The 13,288-nt window shown below is 38.6% G+C and overlaps 1 protein-coding gene across 3 annotated transcripts in view; it reads left to right on the top strand.

Annotated features, from left to right (window-relative positions):
* The first annotated feature begins 254 nt into the window (after nucleotides 1-254).
* The window catches only part of LOC122667626 (branched-chain amino acid aminotransferase 2, chloroplastic-like), a 51,307-nt gene continuing 38,273 nt past the window's right edge, over nucleotides 255-13,288 (top strand). Inside the window, exons 1-5 of one of the 3 annotated variants that reach the window (XM_043863985.1) lie at nucleotides 255-429; nucleotides 646-728; nucleotides 5,967-6,144; nucleotides 9,024-9,200; nucleotides 9,287-9,418. In XM_043863985.1, the coding sequence (XP_043719920.1) occupies nucleotides 295-429; nucleotides 646-728; nucleotides 5,967-6,144; nucleotides 9,024-9,200; nucleotides 9,287-9,418 (705 nt within the window). In that variant the 5' untranslated portion in view covers nucleotides 255-294. The remainder of the gene's footprint in view (nucleotides 430-645; nucleotides 729-5,966; nucleotides 6,145-9,023; nucleotides 9,201-9,286; nucleotides 9,419-13,288) is intronic. The other 2 variants (XM_043863984.1, XM_043863983.1) reach the window with 2 other exon arrangements.

The raw sequence follows: 13,288 nt of genomic DNA, 5'->3' as shown, positions 1-13,288 counted from the left end.
GTCCGCTTCCTTCAACCGTCCGATTCAAACCCCTATTTAACAAAACATTTTAATCTAACGTCTGTACTTGATATATAGAAAGATTCTAATCTAATGGGTACTTGACATATAGAAAGATTCTAATCTAATGGTTTTGGAAAGTTAGTTACATTACTAAGTGGAAGCCCGGGGTTCTACTCCCATTTCGTGCCGCCATTTAAACCCCTCCTCGCTCGCGGCCGCTCTTTCTCTCTAAAACGATCTCAAAGCACAAGAGGGAAAAAAGGGCAGTGAACATAGCAGTTTGCAGAAGAAATGGAGAGCGGCCTCGCATATGCAGGAGCGGCTCAGCCTAACCATCTCCTCTCCCCTTCACGCAATCTCATGAGGCTACTCTCTCCAGCCTCCTTCAGAGACAGAAGAGAGTTCCCTTCCTCATCATTTCTGAAGGTTTATCTCTGTTTCTTTGTCATTTCTATCAAATTTCCAAATTAAATCAATTTTCTTTCGATTTGCCTACTTGAATGCTTGTGATGTGGATCGATAATTTAAGATGTGATGAGAGAGGCGGGGAAGTTGTTCAGTTCAAAAGTTTCTGTTCCTTGTGAATATAATGGATTATCATTGGAATATTTGATTAATATCGAACTTGTTATGTATTTGCAGCTTCAGAATCAGCTCCCTTTTAAGTCCTCTCTCCAAACGACTTTCTCTACGCATCGTGAAGCAGCGGTATTGTCTGATCCTAGGTGTGTATTCTTTACAATCCTGAATTTTTTCTATCTCCTTAAATTGGAAGATTAAATGCTCCTTAGTTTTATTACTTTAGTTTAATGCTATTGTTCAATGGGATGTCATGTAGTAGCTGAGTGCTTGATCTCTACAGTAACCATGTTTATTATGTTTTTTTGATGGCTACCATGTTTATTATGTTGGAAGAACAATCATTGAACACATGCATTGATGGTGCCAGGGTTTGAGGTATCAATACCAATCGGTCTCCGCTGATACTGATACGATACCGATCCAGATTGGTTCATAGTGTTCGGTTTTACCCCGACTTTTCATTAAAAATCAGGTTTTTTAAAAGATTTTACCCTTGATCCGATACCGATATCTGATTCAGGAATTGGTATGGCCGATACCGATACAATTTTAACTTTGTTGGAAAGCTTTCCGACAAATAAAAAATTGCTTAATTCTGATTTATATTGAAGGAGTTACATTTTGATCAAACTTAATTTGGTGTGTGCGAATGCTGTTTAAAATCGCTCTGAGAAATAAATTTTTAGACAAATGAATATTTTACCACTCTTTTAGTTTTTAGCAATGTTTTATCATATTAGGATTTATGGGATTTTTAGATTTGAGAATAACCCCAGCATTTAAAAATTGAAAATTGCACCTACCGCCGAAAATCCAGTTTTTGTTCTTGAACTGAGGGGTTGGCTTTTATCTTTTTAGAATTTGATTTTTTTAACTATTTTTATTGGATTCAAATAAGGGGTATTTTCTTGTTTATGAATAATTAAGTAAAAAATTGACTTAAATGACATTTGGCATAAATAAGTGTATCCTAGTTTATGGCATAAATAAGTGTTTGTCCTGGTTTCAAGCCAGATTTCCTCAAGTTTCGATGGGTATAAGTGAATTTATATAGATGTTCAGGTCAAAACAGGGTCGAAACTGGTCGAAACCAGTCAAAATGTGGTATTTTTAAAACTCTCCTAAGGTTTCGTCTTGGTCAGTTGTGACACTAAGATTTAGTTTCATGTTTGTAACAATCCCATATTATAAATAAAGTGGTGGCCTCTGTCATCAAGACAAATCATTCTATTCTCGACTCTCTTATCTTCTTCCCTAAAACTCTTCTGAGGGTGAATTGGATTGTTACTAAATTAAATAGAATATAACAAACAGAACACAAACCCAAAATTAATCCTAAAATCATACTATGGCATATGACAGAAAACAAATAAGAAACAAATATAGAGAGTACCATGGAGGATACTACTAGTACCTTGATGTAAGAGAGATTTCTCCACTATCCGATTATTTTCTCAGGCAGGAATCAAGTCTTTACACAACTCAACCACTTTTATCGGATTGTACACTCGGACCATCCTGGGTCAAGGATTTCCACCCAAGTCACACAGGCCAAAGATTTCATCTCAAAGCCACACAAGCTTCCTTTACAAAAAAATGACTTCTTCTTTCAACCATGATACTATAAACACTTTAAAGCACAAATGATCAACTCAAGATAATTCTCTTTTGAAATTAAATAGTAAACACGTTGTAGCTCTTGTTTTCATCCCTTCTCGAGATGATGTAGACACTTGAGCACAGTCACAACGACAGTCTCTCAAGATGATGTTGACAATGAAGTTCAACAGCTTTTCTCAAGATGATCGAACTTGGCTTTGCATTAGCTGTTTGCTGTTGTATTGATTATTGTTAATTGATCTATGTGACATCAAGGGACCACCTATTTATAGGCAAATAAACTAGCTGGTAAACTAGCTGTTAAAGTCAAGCTTAGTTTCTCTTTTGAACATTCAAATTAACTTTTCATTTCCAAGAGAAACTAGCTCTTGGAGAACCACTTGTAATTCAAAATGGTTGAAAATATTAATCCTTTTTAGTTTCCAATATCCAACTTATAATTTCCAAGAAAAACTAGCTGTTGGAGCTCCTCAATATCAATGAAGATGTTTAAGAGTTCCACTTAAGTGGTTAGAGTCCATGTGGTTAACTAATGATGAGTCAAGACCTTTCATTTTCATATCCATGCAACAATAAATACTACTGCACAGAAGACCGCACGACAATTGTGGAAGACTGCACGACAGTCACGGAAAACTGTGGCTGTAAGGACTCAAGACTGTCACTCTTGGACATGGGCGGATGCAAGTCACAGAAGATTGCGGAATCGTCCGTTTGAGAAGACTTAGCCTCATTACTCTTGGGCTTGCATGGAAGACCGCAATGGTTGTCCAAGCACTCAGAACTTAAAAGCTCAGTTGTATGTGAGTTAGTATAATATTATTGGTGTACCATTTAAGCTCGGTCGTCCACCTCTTTTCACGGAAGACCGTGGACAACAGACTTAGACAACTCTCTAAGTTGAACCATGTGGTTTCTTGGTTTTTCAATTTAGGTCCTTTTTTATATCACTATCTTGGGCTTTTTTCATCTTGTTGATCAAGTGCATTAGGATTACAAGGATTTGCTAATAATAATAAAATTCTAATCTTGTCCTTGAAAGATTTCTTCAACTTGATGTTGCTTTCAGCTCCTTGATCTTTCAAGTCTCAGAAGACCGTCCTCACTAGTTCTTCTTCTTCTTCATCCAATCAACATGCCTTGTTCTTTCTTCAACTGTACCTCTTCAGTAGCTTGGGTATCATCAATCTCTTAGCACATTAGCACAAATGTTAGTACACCCAAACACACATCACACAATGGTTTTCATATCTAAAACACATAACATATAAATGAAACCTTCTAGGTCCAACAACTACTGATAATAGATCTTAATGGGCTCAAAACAATAATCAAAAGTCCCTTAAAACACCAACAAATTTCAGCAATAATATAAGGATGCTAATCTAAAATGGTAAATTAAACCTGATCTTTAAATAGACTATAACTAGAATCCAACTTGAAGTGGGACTCTAGAAAATTATCACAAAAATCAAAATTTGAAATCGTGTGGGTGTTTAGAATACTATCCGATTAGCAAATTTTTGAATCGGATTTGGAATCATGGATGGAAATGATGGAGAAATTGAAACTCCAGCAAGTAGGGTATGCACAAGAAGAGAATGTAACCAAAATACTAACCTGATTTAGTGGGTACGATGAAAAAGAACGGAAGAAAGAAGGATATGAACCAAACATTTCACCGGGAACTAGACTGAAATCCCATCAGCCTACCTAAGCATCTCACCAACGGTTGCTACTGGATCTCATATAAGCTATTCTGAAATACACAGAACATAGGAGCAAAACCAAGCTTTATTTAATATTAAAAACCATCGGGAGACTTTAAGCCTTACATTATTAATTTAGAAACTAAAAGTGTACTTACAATAGGAAAGGAAAGTGTACTTGAAATTGGAAAGAAAGAATTATGAAACTCCACAATAGGAATAGATGTCCCTTATAACTAAAACTCTATCTTAACTAATTAGAATGTGTCCCACATAATTAAAACTCTATCCAAATTAGAGATAGGAGTTCTATTCAGGAAAGACTCTATCCTATCCTTAACAACCAAGGAAATAACAATTACTTAATGAAATAAAACAACTGAAGCTAACCTAATAAAGTAAATCCCGAACTCGTACCTCCTATCCATAATTTAGGTCCATTAAAGTGGCTTATACAAAGAAAACCGATGCAGATAAATCACAGATTTGGGCTTACTTTAGTGGAAAAAAGCTTTGGATTTGGTACTTGGGTTATGCATGCATTGTGCCTTTCATCCAATGTGTTTCCATTGTAATGGGCCACTTTAATGGGCCTATAATATTGGTAGAGGCTAGGCATACGAGATTAGTTAAGTAAGTGTCTTTATTTTAAATAATTAATGAGAATTTGGCTGTTGCTTTTTGCTGTTGAGAGTATGCTGCTGTGAGACTCAGTGAGGAGTGAGAAGCTCTGTGATTAGTGGTGAATCCAGATCTTCTGTTATTTACTTGTTCTTCAGTAAGGTATCATTCTGATTTCAGGTTTTCTGCAAATCTGTCCATTATTGCTTCCTGCAATATCCAGTCCTATTCTCACTAGGACTGCTGTTTTGAAGGTGATCTGTATTTCTGATTTTGATTATGTTTTCAGAAACCTTCAACTGAGATTGCACTATTTCATAATCTGTTTTCAAATTTTGATTCTGCTGGTATTTTATTTGCTCTCTGGACCCCTCACCCCTGATTTTCAAATTGAACTGAATTTTTAGGATAAGGAGCTCTGCTGACTGCCAATGTCACGTAAAATCTTCCATGTGATTTTAATGATTACTGGTTTTTTAAGATTTGATGAATAAGAAGTTTTCACAGCTTTTACCTACTTGATGAAGTGAGATAGTAAGCAAGTTGGATCAATCTGCTCAATGGATGAAAATAACTGGGTTGTCCATATTGCAAAAGGAACATGGCCCTGGATCATCCTACGCAAAGCAGCCTTTCATTCCTTGTTTCGTTGAGGCACCCCCCCCAACACACACACACACACACACACACACAAGCACATAAAACCCCCTGGCGAATGGGATACCAGAAAACGCCTTTCATTTTCCCCCCTTCGTCGGTCCTTGCCGCCTTCCAACACAAGCCCTCGAGCCTCCTTTGCGCTATCTTCCTCGTATCCTTTGAAATATACCTCTTGTCATTCAGCAATTAAGATCAGCCCGTGGTAAATATGAATGGGAAGGGGACCCAGTCCCTGGCTCAACCAGCATGACTAAAAGTCCGAGATCCCCAGTTTATCATAATATAAAAGCAGCTGCATTTATGCCATTTTAAGACCACTATATGCATTTATGTCTGAAACTGGCATGACTGACAAGGTCGAAACACTGGCAGATGCGTTTGTGCCTTCTGAGATCAATTTTTTTTCATTATAATGAATTGCTTACATTTCAGCCATAAATTTGGCACAAATCTAGTTAGAATTTGCAATTGAAATCAAGTTACTTCGTTTGCCATTATAACTCCCTTTGAGTTTAGTGGTTACTAATAGAACAACATCAATATTGGAGTTCCTGATAATCAGTTATTTTGCATCATTCTCATGTTGGATGTGTTATATACTTAAGTGAATTGCAAAGAACAATACACTGGTTATTATGGTGCAAGGCTGCAAGCAATTAAATAATTACAGGAGATTCGAGTCCATTGCTTACTTACATTAATTTCCACTTTTTGTGCTTGTTATGCTTATGTGTTAACTTGTTCTGAATATTGAAATATTGGTGCAATCAGCAGTGAAACATTTGAATTGGCTGATATAAATTGGGATGACCTTGGATTTGGTCATGTGGCAACCGATTATATGTATGTCAGCAAATGTCCCAAAGGTGGTAACTTTTCTGGTGGTGAATTAGTACGTTTCGGGAACATTGAATTGAGCCCATCATCTGGAGTTTTAAATTATGGCCAGGTTTGTTATCTGAACTATTGCACTAGTGCACTTCTTTTGTCTTCTTTTTTGTATGTGTGTGTGTGTGGGGGGGGGGGGGGGCACTACAGCCTGTTACACGATTTAGTTCTATATTTTATTTCATGGATGCGTCTATTACCTGAGGTAATGGTTGAGATTGAATTGCTTTTACATGTAGAAGTGAAAATGGCCATTACCCAGTGCTGGTACCGCTACACAGGGTCCTGGGAGAGGGATGAGTTTGGAGATGGTCCTGACCTCAGAAAAAATATTGGAATTTTTATTATTCTTATGCTTAAATTTCTTGCTTTCTTGTTTCTGCAGGGAGCTCATCTGCCTTTCTTTTTTTGAAGTAGCATATATCTATTTAGTGGAAAGACATTCTTTTTGGTATTACCTATAGCTTACTCTAGATACAAAATTGTGATGTTGTGAAATGGAGATTGGGGTTGGACTTGGGAGTTCAATTACAGCAAATTATATGGATACTAATATTTGAAAAATTTTAAATTCTTTGTTATACTTGAGTGTTGCTTGTGTTTCATACCCAATTAGTAGTTGTATTGCTGGAGAGGTTTCAGATGGGTGAGCTGAAGGGTATTGTATTTGCAGCAAAAAGAGCAAACCCCCCCCCCCCCCCCCCAGTGTGGATTGTTTAATCTACTAGAGAATGAATGCAACCTTTGTAACCTTATATGTATGAAATTGGGTTCAAGTGATTCAAAACATTTTAGGTCCTTTAGTTTGGCGAGGCATGTGCATATGATCCTTGCAAATGTTCTTTTCACAAGACTTTTGACAAAATCTTAGATCACAGAATATCAGCTTCCCTAGGAGCATGGTGGAAACTAGATATGTCCTCCATGAATGTTCACTGCTGATGTAGACGATTTCAAATATTCTGTAATTAGAGGCCTACTCTATAAATAGTTGGGCTATCAATGGCCCAGATTCTGATGCCGAACCTGGAACATTTATAGTGGGTTCACATCTGGTAAGATCCAGTCTGCCTATGGCAGGTCCATTTGGCACTGATCAGCCGCTCTAATTAAGATCCAAATCCAAACTAAGTATATAATGTGTGTGTGTGTGTGTGTGTGCTTGTGTGTTTAAGTGTGCGCTTGCGCGTATGCCTTATCCAATAAATAATCAGGCCTAGACATGGATCTCGTAGTGTATTATTTCCTTTGAATTTTCAAGGATTTTTCATTGTTGTTGCCTACTAGTTTATGAGAAATCATACCTTGTATTGTTTGACTTGAAAAATTGTGGATTCATAAATGAATATACAGCATATCTAGAAATAGTGCGATTTCTTGAAAATTTTTTAGGGACTTCATTTAAACCTTAAGGGAAAATGTTTCCACAAGGTTTTGTAATATTTACTCTAATACCTTAGGTTATGACTTTTGTTAGAGGCAAAGATGAAAATCAAAGTGGTGTTTAAGGACAGTTGGGCTTGCAATCGCCATTTTTGGAGGATGGTTTGTACAATTCACCTGCAGGAGGATGCTCATGAACCACCAAAAGTCAGCAGATTGTTGGCCTTGTGACTATAAAAAAGGGCCATTACCCAGGGCTGGTGCCACAAATGCGGGGTCCCAGGAGTTTGGAGTCAGTCTTAAGTCCTACCATATGGCATTTTTGCGCAAAGTGGCTATCCTCAAGACTTGAACCCAGACATTTGCCCTGGCAGCCCAAACCTTTTACCATTGCCCTAAGCAATGACTCTGGCCTGCTGACTATGGTTTCCAATAAAAAATGAAGTGGGTGAGAGTAGAACCCAGGTGTTCTATAACTTAACGTGTTGCATACCACTGCACCATAACTACTGGAGTGCTGGTTGAGTTTATTATGATCAAACTTAATATTTATGTGATGTATATGCACTATAATATATTCAACAGGCATGATCATTCAGACCTAAGACTGAACAGTTGGACTGTTCACTGAAAAGGGAGTGCGGTTCAATCTCTGATGCGTTTTTAAAAATATTGCCCTGAGTCTCTCTAATTCCTTTAGAGTAAATATTTGTTATTTATTGCCTTGAAGAAAAGAACTATTCCCAGGGCCCCACAAAGACTGACTTCCTTAGGAAAACCCCCATCATAAGGAGTTTAAAATGAATTGTTAACTTCTCCTTTTTCTAAACTTATTTTCTAATTTTCCCCTGTGTGCATATTAAATAGATGTCCAAATGGTTAAAGAAGAGGTAAAAAACAGTTTTACGTTATATCATGGCAAGGATTGTGGAGAACTGACAAGAAAGAGGCAACCTTCATTTAGTCTTACGACTCTTATTCATGAAGGAGTGTTGCTGTAATTGATTTCTGGTTTGATCTTGGGGCTAGTCTAGTTTGGTATATGAGTTTTAGCCTTTTAGGATCCAAGTAAGAACTGTTTGATGGTGGTCCAGTAGAAAAATAGGAATAGCTCCATATAAATTATTATGGCCTCCCTTTATTTCATGAGTTTTTCATTAGAAAAGATTGGTTTTGCTGGTGAGATTCAGTTTATAAGTAGACGGTGTTTTGTTATTGTTCCTAGGTGTTCTCATGGAGTCAGTGTTTTCAGTAGGAAGAATTTATAATCCTGCAGTGTAGAATCTCTTCTTATCTTTACTATATTCTCTGCAAGCATACCCATATTTGCTGTGGTTCGATTGAACTCCTTACAAATTCTAATCAATTTCGAGCTCCAATCCTTTTACACTGCTTCACTTAAGTATATTTGCTACTTGTGCACTATTATACTTTGTACAACATATATGTTGCATTACTATTGTATTCCATATACAACTGTACTTTCTATGAAGTGTTATTTTATTGCTTCATTGTGATATTTGATGATATTATTATTATGGGGGAGGAGTTTTTTAGGGATTATTTGAAGGCTTGAAAGCATACAGGAAACAAGATGGTTCTATTCTACTTTTTCGTCCCGAGGAGAATGCATTGCGGATGTGGATGGGTGCAGATAGGATGTGCATGGAATCACCATCTATTGAACAGTTTGTGGAAGCCATTAAACTCACCGTGTTGGCAAATAAACGTTGGGTAATTGCTTTGTAGTTCAAGATCTGGTTAGCACTTGGTAGTAAATATTGCTCTTAGCCTCTTACAAGCCTCTGTGCTTACTGCAGGTTCCTCCTGCAGGTAAAGGCTCCTTATATATCAGGCCACTGCTTTTGGGAAGTGGAGCTGTTCTTGGTCTTGCACCTGCCCCTGAATACACTTTTCTGATTTTTGTTTCTCCTGTTGGGAACTATTTCAAGGTTTGTTGATTAACTTGCCTTCTTTTGCATGCAGGCTATCAATTATAAATTGCCACTCTAAGATGATTGTTCTTTCCCGTTGTATTTCACTTCCCTTCAATTACTGAATACATGTGTTTGTGATTTCTTTCATGTGTCTAGAAATGATATGATTTATGGTGAATGATATCCTTTTTTGCCAAACTTTGGTGCTTATTTTAACTTTTTCCCCTATTTGAAATGTTATTTCTCTTCTACCTACGTATGCACCAGTCTTTCTATCTATCTATCTACCTGTACAGAATAGTCTAGATTTCCTGCTCTAAAGAGGGTGTCATGTTCCTGCTTTTTATGGGTGACAATTGACCCCCAGCTTTCTTCTTCTTTTAAAGTACTTGAGGTTATTATTTAGTCTTTGAGCTGCTTATTCCTTTCCACCTTCTCTTGCTTCATTTCTGCTCAACCCGATTCGGTTATTGGCCCAGCAGCCCCATTCCTATCCAGTTCGGAGTTAGTGACCATGAAACCTTATCCAGATCAGAGACCGGACTGAATAGGAATAGGCATTGTTTGTTTCCTGGCTAAAACTATGATTCATTTGAACTGTATCAACCTTATTTGATACTGATATCCAATGAAATCTGGATTAACCTAATTACTGGCCATCAAATAAACCAATATCTGATGACGTCATACCACAATCTTGAAGGTAATGTTCATTCTTGCTGGAAGGGCTGTGGACTATGGTAGTGTTATTATTTTATTTTTTGGGTTGGAATATCAATTTAACAATCATTTGTGAACCTTGATCAACAAGCTTCACAGTTTTCTCAACCAAGGAATATTTTTCATGAAGCCATTTGCTATAACAAAGAGTAGGAAATGGTGTGAGGATCGATTCAAGAGAGGAGAAGAGAAGGTAGGAGGTGAGAAAAGAAGAAGAGAAGATGAGGGGAAGAAGAGAGGAGAAGAAGAGAGAAGGAGATGTGCAACCGAATGTGATAGAGTAAAGATTCCTCTCCCCTATTTGATTTACTAACATGAAGAAGAATTACAAACACCTCCCTAGGGAGGTAAAAGGTAAAAAAGGAAAATAACAACATAAGACAACAAGATACTAAACTAGTGCCCAAATTACCCTTATTACATAGGCTCTAACACTCCCCTTCAAGCTGGAGAATAAATGTCTTACATTCCCAACTTGCATAGAAGGGCACTAAACTGATGAGGGATGAGCGATGAGCGGCATGAGCCCCTTGGTAAAGATGTCAGCCAATTGATCGGCTGTCTTAACAAAAGGAGTACAAATGTACCCAGAGTCAATCTTCTCCTTGATGAAATGTCGGTCCATCTCAATGTGTTTTGTCTTGTCATGTTGCACAGGGTTGTGAGCTATACTTATGATAGCCTTGTTATTACAATCAAGTCTCATAAGTGCCTCAGTATCAAATCCCAACTCTTGGACCAGCTTCCTCAATCATAGGAGTTCACACACTCAATGAGCCATAGCCCTAAACTCTGCCTCTGCATTGGATTGGGCCACAACATGTTGTTTTTTACTCCTCCATGTGACCAGGTTACCTCCCACAAATCTACAATATCCTGATGTGGACCGATTGTCAGAAATTGAAAAAGCCTAATCCACATCAGTGTAGCCCTCTATCTGTTAGAAGTCATGTAATAGGGGTAGTTTAGGAACTAGTTCTATTACTAGTTGCCTTATTATGTAATTCTGTTTTTCTTCTTTATTTCCCTTATACCTCCCTAGGGAGGTGGATGTAATTCTCTATTAGTTATGATTGAATGAATATATGGTGTATGGAGAAGCCTCTCCAACATAATCGATCACAGCCTAATATTCTCTTCTCTCTTCTCTCTTCTCTTGCTATCTTCTTCCTCCTCCAACTTCTTTCTTCTCCCTTCTTATTTCCTAAACCTAGAATCTAACTTGATATCAGTGCAGGCTCAAGGTTTGAGAGTCGTGTTCAGTCCTTGTTTTCATTCTTTCTCTTCTCTTTGAAATCCTTTGTGTCTAAGGATTCCAAAGAGGAGATTTCTGTGTACAACTTTGCTTAAAGGATATGGAATAGGCTCATTCTAGCCTCTTTTGATGATTGAAGGATCTACTTGAGATCTTTTGAAGCTTCTTTGGAGATTTGGATCTCCCACAGCTGCTGCTCCAAGTTCCGCCAGTCTCAGTTTCAGGTTGCAGCTGCTGCCATTCTCGGATTCCTTTTGTGTCTTGGTTTGGCCCTTTTGCATCGCCCAAGGACACTTATGAGAGTGGATATGATCTCCCTTGCTGATTGAAGAAGCTATATGAGCAGTTTTGCTCCTTGTGTGGGATCCTCTGTTCTGCCCAGGTAAACCCGAGAGTGTTTACTTTTTTTTTCTTGCTTCGAGCTGCAGTTTGATGCTCCCTTGATTAAGGGATGTGTATGCATAGCCTTTGTGAGGCTGTTTTACTTGTTTGAAGTTATTACTACACCTTGCTTGCCTTTGTGAGGCCTCTTCTTAGGGACTGCCTGTTGGACTGCTATTGTTATGCACTAGAAGTGCTTGATTTAAGTCTTCTTAGAGATTTGCTGCTAGGACTGCTTAGGCAATGTGCTATCCTAGGCTGCCTATTGGATTTTTTGCTTGTTTGGGTTAAGTGTGTACTCCCCACTTGTCTTTGGTGTTCTTGTTTATTGTCTTTGGTAAAGAATGACTGCTTCAGATGCATCTGTGCTTGGTAATGTTGATTCACAGCCCCCTACTGTTGTCCCTCAGTTGGCTTATGAGAGTACTCACCAACAGATTTCTTTTGTGACGCTTGATGGTACTAATTACCTAGATTGGTTACATTCTGTGAGACTTTCTCTTAGGAGTAAGGGAAAACTTGTATATATCACAGGTGCTATCAAGGCTCCCACAGCTGGTTCACCTACTTTTGATAAATGAGAGACTGAAAATTCTACAGTTATGACATGGTTGATCTTCTCCATGAAGCCCGAGATTGGGAGAAGGTTTATAAGGAAGGAAACAACCAAAGCTATTTGGGATAGTGTCTCTGTGGCCTTTGACAGAGTAGGTGACACTGCTAAGGTCTATCAGCTCCATCAAAGAATCCACTCATTGAAACAGGGTGACAGCACTATTTCTGGGTACTACAGTGCGCTCCTTAGTCTTGTGGAAGAGTATGATCACTACAGAGACCTTCATTTGACCAACCCAGAGGATGAAGCCAAGGTGTATCTGATTCTTGAAAAGGAGCGTGTCTTCTCTTTGCTTGGTGGTCTGAACTCTGACTATGAGCCAGTTAGACTCCAGCTGTTAGGCTGGTCTCCCCTTCCCTCTCTTAGTGAAGTCTGTAGTTACTTACAGAGTGAAGAGACCAAGCGACTTACTATGGCACCACCACTAGCATCATTTGAGAGGTCAACCCTCAATTCTAGTTCTGTTTGAGACACCGGTGGAGGTGGTAGAGGCCCAGGGCCTAACCGTGAGGAAGCTAGTACTGTGGAGATAGTTAGTGCCAGTGTAGTTGGGCGAGACAGATTTAAATGTGATCATTGTGGACGCACTGGACACACCAAGGATAGGTGTTGGTTTCTCCATGGTCGTCCTCCTGGTATGTGTGGTCGTGGTGGCCGTAGAGGGGGAGCTCGAGCTCATTCCGCAGCGGCGACTGATGCTGATGCCCCACAGGATGACTCCACCTTTATGGATGCAGTGGTTCGCAGGGTTGTGTCACAGTTGAGCATATCTTCTACATCTAGTATGGCTGGATCCTCATCATCCTCAGCTTTACAGGTCTCCACCTCATCTTCCATTGCTGCCCAGTCTTGGGTCATTGACTCAGGTATCATGGACCACATGACTGGTACGTCTCATTATTATGATTCCTAT

The sequence above is a fragment of the Telopea speciosissima genome, chromosome 7 (genome assembly GCF_018873765.1).
Source record: "Telopea speciosissima isolate NSW1024214 ecotype Mountain lineage chromosome 7, Tspe_v1, whole genome shotgun sequence".
NCBI lineage: Eukaryota > Viridiplantae > Streptophyta > Magnoliopsida > Proteales > Proteaceae > Telopea > Telopea speciosissima.
The sequence above is the reverse complement of the archived record's forward strand: the minus strand, read 5'-3'. Positions and strand labels throughout refer to the sequence as shown.